Here is an 18,577-nt window from a genome sequence, read left to right on the forward strand (position 1 = left end):
ACATATCAGGGCTTTCCTACGTATATTAACGGGGGGGCTACTATTCTTTACCTGTTGGATGGCCGGTAGCGATTTTGTGAACGTTCGTAGCTTCGTAAATAGCTCTTGCAATTGCAAAACAATGGGTAAATATGGTACTTGATTTTCTGTCTCACCTCCAACGTTCAAGGGAGGAGACAATAAAGCAATAATGATGGAGTGAAGCCAGGTAGTTGTATTTCTATTACATAGTAATCCTGTAAGGTATTACTGTCACGCATGACAGAAAGGATACGATCTCGAAAATAAATCTTAAGAATCACTTTGAAATATAGCTAACGCACGTGCTTTTATAATAGAGTTTGAGAAACGATTTTTATATAAATCATGGCTTACAAAAGAGGAAATCGCTAACTCAAAAAACGCTAATCGCTAGAAAAGACGAAATAAAAGGGACCATATGTAAGAGGATGAAACTACCTTAAAGGGTAGTAGGGGGTCATTTGAACGGTCCTCTGATCCTCTTTTAAAAGAGACGGCCATTGGACCGCTTAAATTCAGTACTAAGCTCTGTTCAGGAATAGTTTACCGAGAAGACCGTCCCATTAAAAGAGACCGTTTTATAGCCGTCCTATAGTTATCTTCGTTTATTATTTTAAAACTGGCTTATTAATAAGCTCGTTTTGAAAAATTAAAATAGTTCGATAATTATTTTTAAGAAAATATAGTTGTAAATACAAATCATTTCTTAAATAAAATCGTTTTAATAATAATTTAATAAATTCGATGCTAAGATATTTCTCGGTATCGCTGCCACGGCTTGTATATCAACGCTTTAATTTTTTTATAATCGAAATCAATCGGTTTAGCGAAAGTTTACCCGTGCAAATTATGCGCTTCTCTAGCCCTTACAATTAGGCGATGTAGTAGAGGGGTGGTCCAGGTAGTAATACTCTCCCCCCCCATGAATAAATGTCGAAAGTATAATTTCGCAAGGAATCTTACCAGGGCTTAAACCAATCAACTTATAAGGATTCAGCTTTGAAAAGTATCTTTGAGCCAGTATTTAGCCTATACAGTGGAGTTGACAGGGCTTTGAGCCATTAAGAAACCACAGCTCTATGATTTATGGGCCTAAACTGGGTCCGACATTTATTCATGGGGGGGGAAGTAGGTAGACCAGCAAGCAATAGAAACATTATTTGCTTACTAATTCACGTTCTCCGGAACGGTTTTAAGCTTAAGGACGGCTATAAGACGGCCATAAGACGGTCTTAAAACACTCGAGAACGGTCCTAAGACGGTTTTTATACGAAAAAACGAATATCTAAAAAAGACGATTTAATCGAGTAAAATAATTCCATTTTAGCTACGATTTAAATAATTCAAATCGTTTGTTTTTAAATTCTATTCAATCTTGTATTTCGGCCTAGGGTGACCCACTAGCCATGCTAACTTATTAAAATCGTCCTTAAAAGAAATGGTTATCGGACGATCAGCTGACCGTCTAAATGCCATTGCATTTCCCTTTAAGGTAATAACTTCGACAAAATCACGTATCGATTATGTGTTTACTCACGTGTTCACTTACGTGTTTACTTACGTGCTTACTCACGTGCTTGGACGTCTTATTTTCTTATATATTTCTTTGTAACTTAGAATCTCTATTCTTTTTATAGATAATTTAGACCTTCTTTTAAGACCTCGTTCTGATACCGTGACAATAAGTTACACGTTACTTCATGAACTCAAGATCCCGTTTTAGCAAGACTACTTACAAGACCTCTTCTTTCGCACCTACTCCTTTCTTCTTTTCTTCATCTTTCTTTCTTATTACAAAGCGTACTCTTAGGTAGCAATACAATACTGCCTTCGACAGCCGTAACAGAGGCCCACCTAAGCGAGCCGACGATTAGCGCTTATGGCCATGTACGTAGTACTATATAGATCTCTTGCGCTCGTTCAAGCTTTTTGTTTCTTTTCCTTTCTTTAATTTTTATTCGAAGACCGGAAATCATTCGTTCGTTCGCTATAAAAAAAGCAAAAAAGAAATCGTCGTAAGAGGCGAGAGTTCCATTTTTTTAAAAAAAATCGCACAAATCATACTTTAAATTATTCTATAAAAGCCGAAGACCGCAAAGCTAAGCTATAAGCCATCTTATAAAAGCTTTAACCTTTACGTAGTATATTCGAAAGTAAAGCAAGCCAAATTCTTAACAAGAAAGTCACGAATTTTTAACGAAAAAAGTTGATTTTTATTTCTAAGCAACTATTTAATCCGACGCCCTTCGATATTTTTTTGCTATAATCTTGCTACTTAAGATATCCCCGCCACACAAAATAATACTGATCGCTTATCTGGCCCCGCAAGGCCCCTCCCCTACCCCGCGGCTTTTGTGCATAAGATTATGCATTATTCTTAGCGTCCTCGATAGGTATTTGAAGGTGTTTTCGAAATATCAAAACTTAACTGAAAACCAAAATTCCGAATAAAGTCCAGATCTCTCTCTCTCTCTCTCTTTCTCTCTTCTATTCCCTTCATTCATCTCATCCTTCAAGCTCTTAGCTTACGAGGCAGGGCCCTTAGATCCCTTGAGGGGCTTAGCGGTCCAGGATTTCCAGCAATATTCCCCCAACTCTTCCAATCAACAATTTCGTTGAACTTTCCCTGCATCTCAGCCTTTGTCCGCCAGCATTCACCCCACAAATCCAAGTCATCGTCACCCAGCGTCTCAATTGGAAGAAGCATCTCCAACTCGTTAGGATTATTCGCAACACTAGTATACGCCAAGCGTAGTGCCTCGTCCGCGTCGTCGTCAATCAGCGAATTGACATAAGTCATGATCGTTTCCTCGCTCGAGAACCACAATGGGGCCTCATTCTGAGGGTTCTTAATCGGGATCCAGACTTTATCGAGGTCTTTCATCTCGCTTATCTCCGCTTTGAAGGCACAATACCAGGTTCCTGGTGCATCACTTAAGCTAGCAGGTGAGTTTACTATTTTTCAATTCATATTAGTTCCCGCGTAATAAAACAAGACGGTTTTATAAAATCAAAACTTACCGATATGAAGACCTGCTCCTAACTGTGTCAGGGTTCCTTCATCAAACTTCGCTTGTTTGTGAGGCCTATGTTCGTCATTGATGTACTTGGCTTCCTCCTATAATTCGCGTAATTAGCATGAGCTTACACATATTATATAAGTCAAGTGAAACTTACTTCAGAAGCAGCTCGGTAACCGATCAGCTCTTCTGCCTGAGCTATCTTAAAGAGAAGGCCGGCGGCCAGCAAGATCGAGCCAGTAGATTGCGATGAGAACATCATTTTGGAAATAGCGAAATAGTATTGAAAGTTGATAAGTCTTTCGACGTAGTGATAGTGCGAGCTGAAGATGAATAAGCTTGAAAAGAAAGAAGATGCTGAGAGAGATGATTGAGATGATCTGGAAGTGTAGGTATGCTAAAGGATATATATACTTCTTTTTTGTCATGTACTTGGCCATATTCATTTACTAATATTAGTAGCCTATATCTTTTTTGTAATGTAGGTATTTGATCATACTCATTTAACTAATATTAGTAGATACGCCACGTCGACTATAAATAAATAATCGTGCGGCTAAGTAATACTTACCCTCTTTTTGGCGCAAAATCGAAGATCATCCTAAATTCAGAGTCAAATGAACGCTTAGCTAACTATTAATAATATCGCCATAGTATAGGTAATATTACAATCTCTTCTCTTACTTGGTAACGGTATATTAAGAAAGGATTAACGTACTCCGTATACGCACAGATATAGATACGTAGTACGGTACAATAACAATAAGTCGGAACGAGCGGGAAGTGGATCGGGCTGTCTTGGGCTCGGAAATGAATTTTTTAAACCGGGCATTTGAAAGTGGGCTATGCTTACACTCAAGCCATTTTGCTCCTTTTACCACGGTACAGGCCTAAGTATTACCCCTCGAGGGTGCCTCAAAAGTCTAGTTTCCACTTTAAAACCCCTGTTTTCCGTACCCTCGAGGGGTAATACTTACGCCTGCGACGTAGTAAATCAACATAGACCCCACCTGGACCCACGTACGTAGTACTACGTACGTAGTAAGTCCCCCGTACCTACACCCACGGCATCCGCCCGGGAGCCAATCACAAACACAAGAAAGGAGTTTTCCTCGCCAAAAGACCTGAGGACGGACTGAGGAGGCGAAATTATCGATTTCAAAATTCGACATCATCTATTTTAAGAATTACAGAAGTGCCCAGCTTTTATTATATGAATTCTTGATCCGGTCGTAGCATTCAAAAGCTAAGAAGCTATTTCATTTTCTCGATAAGCGTTTCTATATATATATATATATATATATGTTTGCAATTATATTTAAAAACTTACGAAACATTTAAAAAAGAGTACTCTTACTAGCCCCGTCGATCGCCGGCCTTACTACCGGTATATATTTAAAGAAGAAAAAATAGCGATGCATTCAAACAAGTAGCCGTAGGTTTTAATAAATGATTGTGAGCTTGAATAAATAGCTACATGCTATACATATAATCCCTTCAGAATTTCAAATTTTTATTTTTGAAAATCCACCGATCATTATGTTGTTATTATTATTGTTATTGCATTTATTAACGTCGGGCGGGTATTTAAAACGCAATGCTTAGACCTTAAGGACCTCTTATAAAGTACGGCGACGTGCTAAATAAAAGAATTATATATAAAGTATTATTTAATCGAAAGTAAAAACTACGTTAAGGAAAACCTTTCGTTAAATAATTAAATACTTATAAACCTTTTAAACGCAATTCATAATACTATGCGTCGAGTTTTCTCTCGACAACTGTCGAATACGTGTGGCCTTACGAGCGGCCTCGATCCGTATAATACAAATATCGTTCTCTTTCGTCGTAAAGCTAAAAAGGCTCGCGTTCGTAGCTTTTAAATAAAGCTAGTATATTTACAAAACGCTCTTTCGAAAGCGCAATACCGTGTTTTCGATCAATCGAATTAAGCCCTTCTTATCTTATCTCTTATACACGTTCCTTTTCTATCGCAAATCCTCTTAGTCTTTTTAATCGGTATGCCCGTTAAGTATAAATCGTAGTCGGCGTAGTATTCGAAAAGAAAAAGGAAGGAGGTTCGGAATCGCTAGTAAAAAAAGATCTCTTCGAAAAGACGTCGCATATCGATGATTCAATTTCGGCTCTTCAGACTCTCTATCTCTCTTTCTACCGCAAGAGAAAGAAAGAAAAAGAGCTGAAGGTTCGTAAGAGGCACTTCGTACAGGTAAAGAATCGTAGCCCTCCTCCACCGATCATTATCATGATAAGAACCGATTGATATTTCATACTATCCCCCCAACCCCCCATGAATACATATCGAAAGTATAATTTCGTAAGGGATCTTACCAAGGCTTAAACCAATCAACTTATAAGAATCCAGCCTTGAAAAGTATATTTAGGTCAGTTTTTAGTCTGTATAATGGAGTTGACAGGGCTTTGGGCCATTCAGAAACCACCGCTCTATGATTTGTGGGCCTAAACTGGGTCCAACATATATTTATGGGGGGGGGAATAGTATTATAATCGTAAGTAGATAATGAATATAACATGCAAGCTTTTTTAAAGAAACATAGCAGGGAATCTTTTAGTTTGATCGGATTTGCTTGTAGTAGTAATTGAGAGGTGATGAAGAAAGTTTCTAAAGTGGAAGGAATAAAAAGACCAAGAAAAAGAATCCAAACACTAAATAAATCTGAGGCGACTAGCTCCGCGTTCCTACTGCCATTTAGCAAAGAAAAAGTGCTACCCTGAGCTTGTAAAGGAAAAATAAAAATTGTTTCATTTCGCGCAGATTTAAATGGGCTAGAAGTGTACGGCTGCCCTTTTTAATCAAATTGTTGTGGTAGCAAATGAATAAGATGTAAAGACCAAAGAATTGCTATTTGAAATTTGATATCGGGAATCTCATAATTAAAAGTGACGTGCGCCAACGAAAAAAGTGCCACCCTGAGGGATTTTTAGCTTGGGTCTGATGTATAATTATAATAAAAATCTAATCTAGCCATTATCTAGCAGGAGCGGATTTTTGATTGATGGTTCTTAATAAGTTTTAAAGATAAAGATGTAAAACGATCAAATTTGAAATCGCTATTTTCGCTTACTAATGGTTCAGTCTGACCTCAGGCCCTACGAAAAGAGACTCTAACTGTGAGATCCACTTGAAAACTTCACGGAGAGTGAAACCTTACCTCCGAGCTTGGTGAGTCAGCAAAAGATTCTCTAGGAGAAGGGCCTGACATTGGGCTCCGTCATGCTCGAACAATTCAAAAGCAACAGTCTGTCGTCTGTCTGCCTACCCCGCGGTGGCCTCTGCGCTGGCCGGCATCAGCAATGCTCCCCGGGATTCTGCTGTGCTATGCTGTATGGTGTACTGTGCTATGTGCTGTCCTCTTCCCTCTCCTGCAGGCGATGTCGCACATCAATTAGTTGTCCATGCTTGCAAGCAATTTAAACTTTCCTCCAACAAACGGTCGAGATAAGGAAGCATGGAGGCGGGATGGACCCGAACGGATCTCGCGACGAGGGAGATGGGCTATAAGTAATGTCGGCAATCCCATCACACATAGACTGCTGCCTCTTGTGCTTGAGATATTGGGCTCTCGGGGTTTGGGGGCCGAGATGAAGCTCAGCTCAGTGCAGCGCTATTGTGCTTGCTGGCTCGCTCACAGGGCGCTTCCGGACGGCGGTTGGTTGGATGTCGGTGATTGAAGCTTGCGCCTGCATGCTGTTGTGAAGGCCAATGGGGGAGGGGTCCTTTATTTATTTGTATCGATCGTTTAGCGGGCTCCCCATGATGGACGTCGGACCAGCCTCTCCTTTTCTTGAGCAAACTGCACTGCACTCCAGTCCAGTCCAGTCCAGTCCATTCCGTCTATTCCAATCCACCCATTCCCTTCCCCCTTCTCTTCCCCTTCTCCCTTCTCCCTTCTCCCTTCTCCCTTCTCCCTTCTCCCTTCTCCCTTCTCCCTTCTCCCTTCTCCCTTCTCCCTTCCACAACCTCGTCCCCCCACACCAGACCAGGATCATACATAATCCATCCAGGATGGACATTGCCTACCACGATCGAGGTATCCCGAGGTCTCCACCGTAATGTGCTGTGCTGTACTGTACTGTACTGTACTGTACTGTACTATCCTCTCCTCTCATGTCGACTCCTCCCCTCTCGTATCCACTCCTCTCCTCCCCTCTCCTCTCCCCCAACCTCGTGTAACGATTCGTCGGTACCCAGAACTACTTCCCCCCCTGGGCGCAGGATAGCGTGTGATGGTGACTGATAGGTGACAAGAGAAAGTGAGCGCTCGTAGATCATCCGGTCCATACCAGATCCGATCAGATACCGTGGTGCCGGGCATGCGTGTGCACTTTATTGCCATGAGCGCCCCCATATGCCATGCCCTGGCATCCCATACCTCGATGCTACGGAGTACCGAGGTAGACCATTCTCCGCCATGGTACTCGAGGGTGACAGCCCAACCCCCTCCCCCCCATCCCCCCCGAAGCGGTATGCAGGTAGGTGGCTGCAGTGATCCTAGAAACTCGCGCTGCGACTCGGTGCATCCAGATGAACCGGACCGCATCCGCAAGATCCCATGGTTTCTCGGCCGGACATGCATATCTAATTCGGTCGGTGGATTAACCACTGACAGCTCCCAGCACCTGTGACTTAGGCGCCTTGCTCGATCATCGTTCTCGGGCGCCGGCTTGATGAAGGAAAGCCCATATATGGTCGCCATTGCTACGGGCCACTCCTCCTGTCTCCATCCCCCGTTGGCCCGTTGGCCCCCGATACAAGCGCCAGACTACCGCTCTTGCATTTCCTTGGGTCCAGACGGCCCCAAGAGGCGATAAACGTTCGGATTCTCTCGTCTCGTAGCTCCCACGAGGTCCCGTGCTATTACCATTAATCTTCTGCGCTGTACTCCAAAGTCTCTCCTCTCATTCTGTGTTGCTTCTCGATCATCGCACAGCATCTGAAGCTTTCCACAACCACGCATTACGGCTATCCAGGGCCGTACAACAGGCACGGAGGCCGGACACTCGGTACACTCTAGGATTGCAACCGAAGTCGGGCAGCAAGAAACTCCATGTGACGACTGAGAAGAACTGGGCGTGGACCTGATCAGCCTTGTACTGCAGGACTACTTACTACAACCGCCAGTGGGGCGGCAAGACACATTGAGATCCGTAGGTGGCTCGCTCCTCCTTCCTGTCCCACTGTACAAAACATATTGGATCTCCAGAATTTGGGTCCAGACGTATCTGCTGTAGTCGCTGTCTAGGAACGTGCGTGTTTATGCGGCCATCCGACTAATATATCGTCTTGTTCGTATCGCAGATAACGAGGACGAGGTGACGGACCACAGTCGCCATGTCAGGACAGCTCTCGAGACACCGCTCGGTGTCAATGAGCTCGGGTCAGTCTTCGAAAGGGAATGGCAGGTTGGCAACGCTGTCAGAATTGAGCGCAAGCATGCCTATGCCTATGCCTATGCCAGAGTCTCTGCCTCTCCCGGTATCTGTGTCAGAGATGTCTCGAGATTTCGATCCATGTGCAGCCACGGCGTCCATGTTCCTCTACGCGCAAGGCAGCGCGGTGGTCTGCGCACACCACGACACCCTGAAGATCGAGCGCCTCTTCTCGAGACATACTGAGGAAATCTCGTTGCTGGCCGTGGATACCGTGAGCGAGAGGGGCGCGGGCAGACTGGTGGTGAGCTACGATGTTGGGCAGACGGCCATTGTATGGGATTGCATGACGGGAGACGAGCTCGCACGATTTGCATCCTATGAGAATCTGACGGTGGCGGCGTGGATGCGGAACGGGAATGTGGCCTTTGGTGAGGAAACCGACCCAAGATGAGCTCCTTCCGAACTGGGCGGATTGTTTTGGTGCGGGTGGGCTAATCGAAGGAACGTGCTTAGGAAACTCCCAGGGAAATGTCATTCTGTTCGAACCGACAACCTCAGAGCACCTTTCCGCAAGAACAATAGACCAGATCCCCATCACCGCCATCGCCCCGGCCGCAGATTGCAGAACGTATGCTATTGGGTGAGTATTTATTTATTGATTTGTTTGTTTGTTTATCTGTTTGTTGATGTTGATTCACTTTTTTACAACCTCCATCTTCATCTCATCTCACTCATCTCATCTCACTCATCTCATCTCACTCATCTCATCTCTCTATAAGTAGCTGACACCACCGCAGATTCGCCAATGGCTCGCTCCTCATCGCAGCGCTCCAGCCGCGATTTACCATTCTTCACAATTTGACCACATCCAGAGGGCCCTCGCCCATTGTCACCTTGGCATGGCACGCTTCATCCTCGCGCCAAAAGTCCGATATGCTGGCGACACAAACAAACGACGGCGACCTCCGAGTCTGGAGCATCGCCAAGTCACCCTCCAGCAACGACACGGCGAAAGTCGTCAGAGTCCTCAGACGAACCGACAACTTCCAAACGGGTCCGAACTGGCTGGGGTGGTCCAAGAATGGGCGCATAGTGCAATATTCGGAAGGGTCAGTCAAGTGATCGCTCGTTTTTCGTTTTTCTCGGTTTTCTCGCTATTCTCCTCCCTCTCCTCTGCTCCGCTCCAGTCCTTCTCCCAGGGAGGGCTTGACTTGCAGCGATCTACCAACGCGCGCGCTTAGCAGGACAGACTGGGACCACGCTGACACAGCCCCTACAGCGAAACATCGTCATGGGATGTTCGGACGAAGCACGTTACCTATGAGTCGGTTCCCACTCTGGGCCAGGTTAGGGGCCTCGCCGTCTATGGTCCCGGTGCGACCCTGTTCACATTAGGCCAGAGTAACACGGCCCAGCAGTTCGACTTGAACTCACCCTGTCAATTGGTGGCAAATGTACAGCATCCGGCCAATCTGCTCCCTCCGTCGCCACCAGTATCCATCGAAGAACAGAAGAATCGAGAGGCTTCGGCGCCTACGGAAGGCGAGGAATTCTCCTCGGTGCCAATCAACATCGACATCTCGGAAAGCGATGAAGATCACATGTCCCCTCTGGCGAGGATTGCCAGAGAGATGGACCAGCTTGAGACAGACGGCCAGGTACCAGAACGCGATGATACCCTCAGCCCGATTTCTTCGAGGAGCCACGCGTCGACTACTTCCAGGTCATCGGCCGGATCTCGAACCCAGTACCGCAAGCACTCTTCGACCGTGTCGCGTGGCATGAGTGATGGCACTACGATGTCTATGGGCTCCTCCTTCCACTCCACTCGAGAGCCTTCGGTTGTGTCCAGTCGTGATACTCAGTCGATAAGCAGCATGAGCTCCGCGTCAAATACATCAGGCCGGTCGCGACCCGGGAGAGGCTCTCGCTTGCGTCAGGAGGTCCTGCGGAGTCCGGATGATGGCAAGGTTGTCGACCTTTTCAAGTTCACCAAGTCTAGATTAAGCGACATTCCCTACCGGCATCCCAAAGTTTCAGATAACACCCGATTGACGAACAATGATCTTCGTCGGCAAATGCTGAGCACGATTTTCGGGTGGGATGGTGAAGCAGAAGAGTTGATCAAAGACGAGATGAGCAGGCACCCCAAGGGCTCGCCAAACGGTCTACTTCTCGCCAAATGGTTAGGCGACATCGACACCGATATCATGGCGGCGAGCTCAGAGTCTATGACCTCCTCCGACTGGATGCTTTTGGCATTGAGTGGTATTGGAGGCCATGCCTCCCAGACCAAGGTTGCTCGAGCATACGTTCAGCGTCTTCTTGAGAAGGGAGATGTGCACACCGCTGCGACGATCATGATTGGTATGGGTGATCAAAATGATGCTATCGAGATATATGTATCCCACAAGAGGTACATGGAGGCTCTGATATTGGTCTCCTTGGTATTCCCTGCGGATTGGCAGCGACAAGCAGAGTTGATTAGGAAGTGGGGTGAATGGGCGGTCCAGCATAGTCAACAACAGTTGGCGATTCGATGTTTCTCTTGCACCGGTACTGAACCATCAGAGCCATGGGTATCCCCTACTGCTCAAGCTGCTACCTTCTCCCAGATGCAGAGTATGAGCATTCCAGAGATGCTCAGCCCGCCTCTATCCCCGCCTGGAGCCCGTGGTCCTCAGCGCAGTATTGCGAAGACATCTGCTCTGAAGCTCATCACTTCATTTGGTGACAAAGGTGGAAAGTCGAAGTTTTTCGGATTAGGCGAAGATGAGAGAACCCCGATTGGTGGCGGTGTTACTCCCATCGCAGAATCCGCTCTTTCACCTGGTGGCGGTGATACTGCACACACAGCTTTCCTCCGACCAGGTCATCGTAGTGCCTATCATACGCCTGCATCGGCTCGAACTGCGACTCCCGGTGGCTTCTCACGACAGAGACTACCTTCCATTGGTGAGACGCCATCAGACGTAATCCCACAAAGAGTTCTGGAACCTGCCAAATTGCCAACTCCTGTGGACTCCGGATCCGAGAGAGAGAAGAGCGACCGCCTAGCCTTTTCTCACGAGCGGAAGCCATCACAGCCCGAGACCATGCAGCTCAACTCGGCAACATACGTTCCCCTCAACAGAGCCGCGACCGCCAGTCCTATGATGCAGAAGAGCAAACAGTACAAAGAGTTGAACCCTCTACCGTCGCCATCTCCTGAGTCCTTCAGTCTCACGAAGCAAAACGCCCGTACTCGCAACGGCTCCCGGGATCGCAAGCCTGATGGTCTCCAAATCCAATGGCCTCCAATGGAGTCAATCATAACTGGCGACTACATGACTTCCCCTGACCTTTCCGTCACATCATCGCGAGCCAGAACGGCGACTAGTCGTTGTACAGCTGGCTCTACAGCATCTCACACCACCATGGCAAATCGAAGTCCCTTGACAAGTGAGCGAAGTTACAGAAGCTTGGGAACCGCAAGTCCAGTTGTAACGGGGCGAAGTTTGGACCAATACATCAGCAGCCTAGAGTCGGCACAGCACCATGCCAATAAGCAGAGAAGACAAGCGAGCAGGGAGGGAGAGAGCAACGGTAGAGCTCGCAGTGGGAGCCGTAAACCCAAAGCCCGGGAAATCTCGGAGGATCGAGGTCGAAGCGCAGCTCGATATATCAAGCCAGCAAAACGGTCACCAACATCGCCAATTCCCATGTCCCCAGAAGACCTCCGAGATCTTGGGGCCGTTGGTTACGGCGATGAATCTTTCCCGGCTACCAGATCTAGAGATCCCAGCCAATTGAGAGTCAAGGCTTCAAAACCTTCAAGTAGAGTTCGCCGAACATCGCCAGAAGCTCTATCTTACTCGCAGATTAATACCGGTAGCAAGCCTCCTAGCCGCGTGGTAAGCCGCAACGGTAGCCGTCAACCTAGTCCTGATACGCATAGGCTCATGCTCATCGACACAAGTCGAGGCAGAAGCAAGGGTCGTGAAGGTTCAACAATGCGTTCTCCCTCATCACCAGTCCCGATGTCACCGCAAACTAAATTCTACCAAGCAGACGATGAGGACCATGAGGAGTTGAAACAGGTTCATCTGGAGCAAAAGCGATTCAGATCCCGCCAACGGAGTAACAGCAGACTAAGAGAACGCGGTACCAGTGCTATTCGCGATCCTTCACCGGACAGGAGGCGCCGCGATCGTTCAAGCAGTCGAATTCGTGGGGAGCGAGACTCGAGCAAAACAAGGAAGGAAACCTCACCTCATCCCAGACAAGAGCGTCCTGCGCATACTCGGACTGTCTCTGATCAAATTCGAGGTGTTCCTGATCACAGATTCGGCGACATCAAGCAGATCAAGGACGAGCGCACGCTCAAAAAGGAACAAGCTGCCCGGGATCTTGAGGAGAGGAGAAAGTCGCTTGTTGGGCGTCCCTCAGTGCCTCCTATTGTTCACCCTGAAGAGCTTGCTCAGTTGTCACCGATGAACCATCGCCCTTCGCCCTCTCCCGAGTTCGCTCGGGCATCAAGTTACCCGTCTCCAAAGACCTCGACGGCGCAACCAACATCGCGCAGCCAGACGTCATCCCCAGCAAACATTCGGACCTCGCCAGGCTCCCTCGAGAAAACTGCCGAGCGCGCGTCGATGCAACTCGGCTTGCCAGCTACACCAAGAGCCATGCGACATCCCAAGTATGATCCCGGAGGCCAAGATATCCCTCACGTCCCTCACATCCCCGAGAGATATGATCCAGCGCAGCCAGCTTCTTGGGGCAGCCTGAACGCCATCACTTACAACAACGCTTTCGCGAATCTCGCTCCTCTGCCCAAGACAACGTATCAAGCCGCGCCTCGCCGACTGCCTCCCCGATCTGCTTCTGCCCCCATCCCTGAGGAGCCACCGAGCTCGCCCAAGGCGCTTCCTGCTGGCCTCCCACTGCACCCAGCTTTCCATGTAGCTCTTCCCCCGAGCGGCAGGAGGAAGACACAGGACCCAAGTACCATCGGCGCCCCTCTCCTCGTTCCTCGAAAGATCAGTCCCGGAGAGTCTCAGCCCGGTACCCTTGGCTACGAAACCCAGAACTTGCGACCAGCTTATGCAAGCGGCGTTCCCGGCATCATGAGTGGCATCGACGAGACCCTCGAGGCGAGCAGCCAGCCTCTCAACCCTTCGAACGAGAATCTCACCCCCCCTCCCCCGCCCCCTCCTCCGGCGCCCCCGATCCTCAAAGAGCTCCAGCATCTCGCGACGCCTCCACCGCCACCACCCGCTCCGCTCTATCGCCCGAACAACGCCAACACCAACTCCATGGTCTCGGGCGTCTCACAAGGCTCCGGTGTGATCGAAATTGTCATGGACGATGACGACGACGACGACGATGATCATGACCATGATGAGCAGCCGATCAACCAACCCATCCTCGACGTCCCCGCCGCTCCCCAGCACTTCCAACGCCCGGCAGCCATCAGCCACCACCGCGGCCGCAGCGAGAACGACAACAGCATCACCAGCCGCTTCAACCGCGCGGCCGAGCGTCTCCGCAGCGGCAGCCGGGGCCGAAACGGGGCCTCTCCCAACTTCGACCGGACTCGGAGCCCCCCCCAGGCGGAGCAGAGCCCCTATGAGAGCGTGCCCGGCCTCTGGAGCGCTGGTCCCAACAATAGACAGGCTGCCCCGAGTCCTGCCTCCCAACAGCAGCTGACCACAGAGCGCCATCCGCGCGAAGTCAAGGCCGCCATGATCATGGATGGAGGCATGATTTAAATCGAAAGCACGCACGACACGACGAGCTCATGAGAAACGTCCTCACCAGTATGACTACACGAGGAATCTTTTTTTTTTTTTTTTGATTTATGCTTTCGTTTACAGTTTACATCTATCTGCTCTGCTCTGCTCTGCTGTAGCTTCAGCCTTTGCTTTCTGCTTTTTGATTTCTCTCGGATTCGATACCCTTCCTTCCTTCCTTCCTTCCTTCCCTCTCCCAGCTCCTCTCTCCCCCACCGTCGGTTGAGCCCGCGGGAACATCGATTGACACCACCCTACACATCTGCATCTCTAGGGTTGCAGAAGCAGACAGAAGAAGGAGACTCTTCAATTTTATTTTTTACCCCTGTTTGATTTTGATTTGAATGATGCTCCGTTGCGGGAGGGTGGTTGGGTTGGGCTCTTTTTTGTCTTTGGCGTGTATCTTATTCTTACCATCCTTTTGGAGATATCTAGTTTTCTACCTACTCGTTGTGTGAAGCGTTGTGTGAAGATGGCGGCTTCCTTTCTTTCGCGATCGATCGATCGATCGGCTTTGTGCGTGTCGCGGCGTGTCGTGTGGCTCTGTTTCCTTGGTTAGATATATATATTTATATAGATATATATATATATATATATATATAGGCCTGGATGAGGACAAGATCGTGATGCGAATGGATGGATGAATGAAGGGGAGGGGAGGATGAGTGGGTGATGGGATGGGATGGGATGGGATGGCATGCAAGGAGATGCAATGATGAGGAGGAGTGGGATGATGATCTGAGGAGGAAGGAAAGGCTTCGATCTATAATATGGGTGGGAGGACCGAAAAGGAAAACTCTCAAAGATGATTGGGGAAAAAAAAAGGCTTCAGCAGCTATATCTTCTCGCCTCACGGCTGGCTCTCTGGAATTACTGTTGGATTGAATGAAACGATCTCTTTACGTGGCTTCTTGGGCTTGAAAATGCGTGATGTGTGTGAATTAATTGACTTTGCTTGTTTGCTGTGAACAGGAATCCGCTCTGCCTTCTCTAACCCACATGCGCTGGTTACGACGACGAAGTGCAGTGCATGCAGTGGACTGGAAAATGTGATCTTGGGGTTCTATCTGTATTAGAGATGAAAGAAAGGCGCAAGAAAATGATCCACGGACCCACCCCCTCCACCGTTCCCGATGTATTTTCCCTGGGAGTGTTCCCCCGAGCCAGCCCGGCAGCCCGGCCAGCTCGGCTAACCCGCCGGCTAATTAATTTTCCGGCCCACTGCCCGAAACAACAAGCGAAAAAAAAAAAAAGAAAAAAAAAAAGAAAACACCCCAAAAAGAAGAAAAAAAATGTAAAAAAATAGGTCGACGCTCAACCCCAACCCACCACCCAAACCACGCAGCAAGTGTATTCCAATACCGCCACACCACGGTGGAGATCGATCTGCAGAGTGAAACCTCCCTGAACCGGTCTCCTCCATTGCTTAGGACACCACCAGCGATCGTGAGTTACCTGCACGAGTGGGACGTCACCGCCATGTTCGGACTGGGCACCGCTGATGGCTTTGTCGTTAGACAGAGAGATGGGTGGAGAAGTTGGGGATCGTTGATATCTCCCTCCTTGATGACCGTTACAGCCGAAAGTTTGGGAAGAAGGTGGTTATATAAACTTAGTAAAAAGATGGGGGTGGGTGCCGAGGTTAGGCCGGGGAGGTGGGGTCGCTGCCGAGGGATCTTTTCTTCTGCTTCTACGGAGGAGTTGGTTGAAATATAGTTTCATCTCATCTCATCTCACGATCTTGTTTGGTTTGACTCAACGCGTTTCCCATCCCATATGAACGCTCTCTCGCTCTCTCGCCTACCTCGCCTTCGTATTAGAATACTACACAGGCATAGCCTCATCCACCACAAGATCCGCCGCGTCGCAACCATGCCCCTCCCCTCCGTCTCGCAGCTCCAGGAGGACTGGAAGCAGATGTACCAACGGACTCTCCCCTCGGCCGCCAAGGCCAAAGCCCCTTCGCAGCCCAAGTGGCCCGTCCAGCTGGACCACTGTTTCGCGCGCATCATCCTCGATCACGTCGTCGGCGGAGTCGGTACGCCGTGGACGGCGAAGATCAAGAGCCCGGCATACAAGAACATGTCGCGCGAGCAGCTGGTGCGCAGCATTGATCTGGGACGGCAGATCTTGGAGGGGGAGGCTGACTTGGCGGCGCTGGATGGGGAGAGTTTGAGGGCGAGGGGGAAGAAGCAGAAGGCGGGGAGGAGAGGGGACGTACTGGCGGGTGCGGGGGTCAAGATCACAGATGGCAGTACTGCTGGGAAGAGGAAGCTGGGGGATCTGGGCGAGAGCATGAGCTGTAGCTCTGACAACGATGCGAAGAGGATAAAGGTTTTGGGGACAGCAGCACGTTCCAGTGCAGAATTGAAAGATGCGCATGAGACGGTGCTCCACACGGCCACGCTCACGGACATGGATACCGAGAAGAGAGAGGACCTCGTGCCGTACCTGGAGAAAATCGCCCTCTCCCAGAAGACAGAATTCCAAAAGAGGGTGCTCACGACACTATGCCAGGTCCCGCGCGGAAGGTACACCACCTACGGCGCAATGGCCAAACACCTGTCTTCTTCCGCGCGAGCGGTGGGTAACGCGCTCCGCAACAACCCCTTCGCACCTGAAGTACCCTGTCACAGAGTCCTGGCGAGCGGTGGTGGTCTAGGCGGGTTCCATGGGAGTTGGGGTCGGCAGGGCGCGGAGGGATTGCACGACGACAAGAAGAGGAAGCTGCTGAGGGACGAGGGGGTGAGGTTCGATGGCACGGGGAAGGTTGTTGGTGCCCCTTGGCAAGGGTTCAACTCAGCCAGCAGTTAGGTCCTCTCATATTCCACAGGTCTTGGATGGTCTCCATGCTCATCTGACCACCACTCATTCCAGACAAGATAGATGACTCGGTTGTCAGCGCAACTACTCCTCTGCCGCTCTTTACCTTTTCTTGCTCTTCCAAGAAAGGTAGCTAGCCGAGACAACAGATGGATCAGGCAACAGATGGATGAAAATAGTAAGCTGACCAAAATTTCCCAGCATCTCGCTTTCGAGCTCCCGAGCGGAGTCGGCAGACTTACGTGGAGCTGAGAATAAAGTGGCGACCCTCAAGATCCCCTACGGAGTAATCAATAAAATGATGATTGTCCCGAGGGCGAGGGCTCGAGTCGATCATGCCCCCGTACGCTTGATACAATACTGTTAACACAATGCAATACAATAAAACCAATTTTCTTTCCTAAAAGCCCCCGTGATCTTCCTGCATACCGCGGCTCTTCTAGAGAGATGACTTTCGCCTCGATGCAATCAGGCGCGGCTGAATGGTGAAAGCATTTTCTTGTAGGGAAGGTACTTCTTTCGCAGCTATCTCTCTGGAGAGCATTCGCCCATTTTTTTGCTCAGGTCCAGCATAAGCTTCTAGGAACTATATAACCATACAGACAGAGAGATAGATAGACACATCACGAAAGGTCCTCCTCTCCTTCTTTAGGATCCCAAGCAGCGGCTGCTGCTGCGAGACCTCTTTATACTTGCAGGAGAATAGATTGAAACTTGTTCTGCAACATGATGGATGCACTTGCTGCTGCAGCCCCAGTTCATCGCGGCCTCCGACATCGACTTACTCAAATCGGGTCTCCATCCCCGAAATACCTCTGACGCAGGAAGAGATAGAGAAGAAAGAAGCCTTGGAAATTTATCGGCTCGGCTACCGAGGAGACGCAGACTTCATCGCATTCGAGAACGATTTCTAGATCGGTTTCGCCGGTTCGCGGCATTGAACTCACCCTTGGAAAAGAAACTACCGATGAGGTAGAAACAGGATTGTCTGCTACACCGTATGTCGCTATCGCGTCTTCCACTACCTTTGCTTGACGGACATATCATGTTGTACAAAGGCAGATCCGCTGCAGAAATACCTAGGGATTCTAGTCTTCTAGACTCAGAAGGCATGGTGAACATGACGGCCCTAGCTAGCAGCAGTCAATGTGATTTTACCGAGTCCTCGGCGCTCAGCCGTGGATATTGAAGATCCAGGTTCCACAGACTTTTCTTGATTCTACACAGCGGGCTGAACTCTGGTACGGGCGCGATTGGAAGGAATTCGTCTGGCGGAGTAAAAAAGGCGAAATACCTAGTGATCCAATGCCAGCGAAGTTCGGTGAATACGCCAAGCCTGGAATTGCCAAGATTGTCGAAGGCCATGTCTGTATCAAAGCACCGACCGTCGTTTCCCGAATCAAAAAAGGGGACGTACAGTTTAAGATGGAGGAAGGACACTGTTTAGTGATCCAGACGAGTTCTGGAGAGAGAAAAGCAACACAATTTGTCATCATTGACAGACAGGTTGCGAGGGATTTAGGGCGT

At 48.8% G+C, this 18,577-nt stretch overlaps 3 protein-coding genes across 4 annotated transcripts; 2 read left to right on the forward strand and 1 right to left on the reverse strand.

Moving 5' to 3' along the window:
- Positions 1-2,533: 2,533 nt before the first annotated feature.
- L3040_001610 (uncharacterized protein) lies at positions 2,534-3,303 on the reverse strand (the record flags this gene model as incomplete). Its single annotated transcript, XM_007294284.2, has 3 exons — positions 2,534-2,976; positions 3,043-3,139; positions 3,199-3,303. 3 exons carry the CDS (start codon positions 3,301-3,303, stop codon positions 2,534-2,536), a joined length of 645 nt encoding a protein of 214 aa, XP_007294346.2.
- Positions 3,304-8,412: 5,109 nt separating this feature from the next.
- On the forward strand, positions 8,413-14,206 carry L3040_001611 (uncharacterized protein; the record flags this gene model as incomplete). Its single annotated transcript, XM_007294285.2, has 4 exons — positions 8,413-8,881; positions 8,967-9,093; positions 9,251-9,562; positions 9,733-14,206. 4 exons carry the CDS (start codon positions 8,413-8,415, stop codon positions 14,204-14,206), a joined length of 5,382 nt encoding a protein of 1,793 aa, XP_007294347.2.
- Positions 14,207-16,099: 1,893 nt separating this feature from the next.
- On the forward strand, positions 16,100-17,340 carry L3040_001612 (uncharacterized protein; the record flags this gene model as incomplete). Of its 2 annotated transcripts, XM_066156820.1 has the most annotated exons (4): positions 16,100-16,977; positions 17,031-17,041; positions 17,105-17,179; positions 17,252-17,340. In XM_066156820.1, the coding sequence occupies 4 exons, from the start codon at positions 16,100-16,102 to the stop codon at positions 17,338-17,340; spliced, it is 1,053 nt and encodes a 350-aa protein (XP_066012833.1). The 2 variants fall into 2 exon arrangements, with proteins under 2 accessions (XP_066012833.1, XP_066012832.1); XM_066156819.1 differs by having other exon boundaries at positions 16,100-17,036.
- Between the last annotated feature and the right edge of the window lie 1,237 nt (positions 17,341-18,577).

The sequence above is a fragment of the Drepanopeziza brunnea genome (genome assembly GCF_022702325.1).
Source record: "Drepanopeziza brunnea f. sp. 'multigermtubi' strain 214-2 chromosome Unknown ctg2, whole genome shotgun sequence".
NCBI lineage: Eukaryota > Fungi > Ascomycota > Leotiomycetes > Helotiales > Drepanopezizaceae > Drepanopeziza > Drepanopeziza brunnea.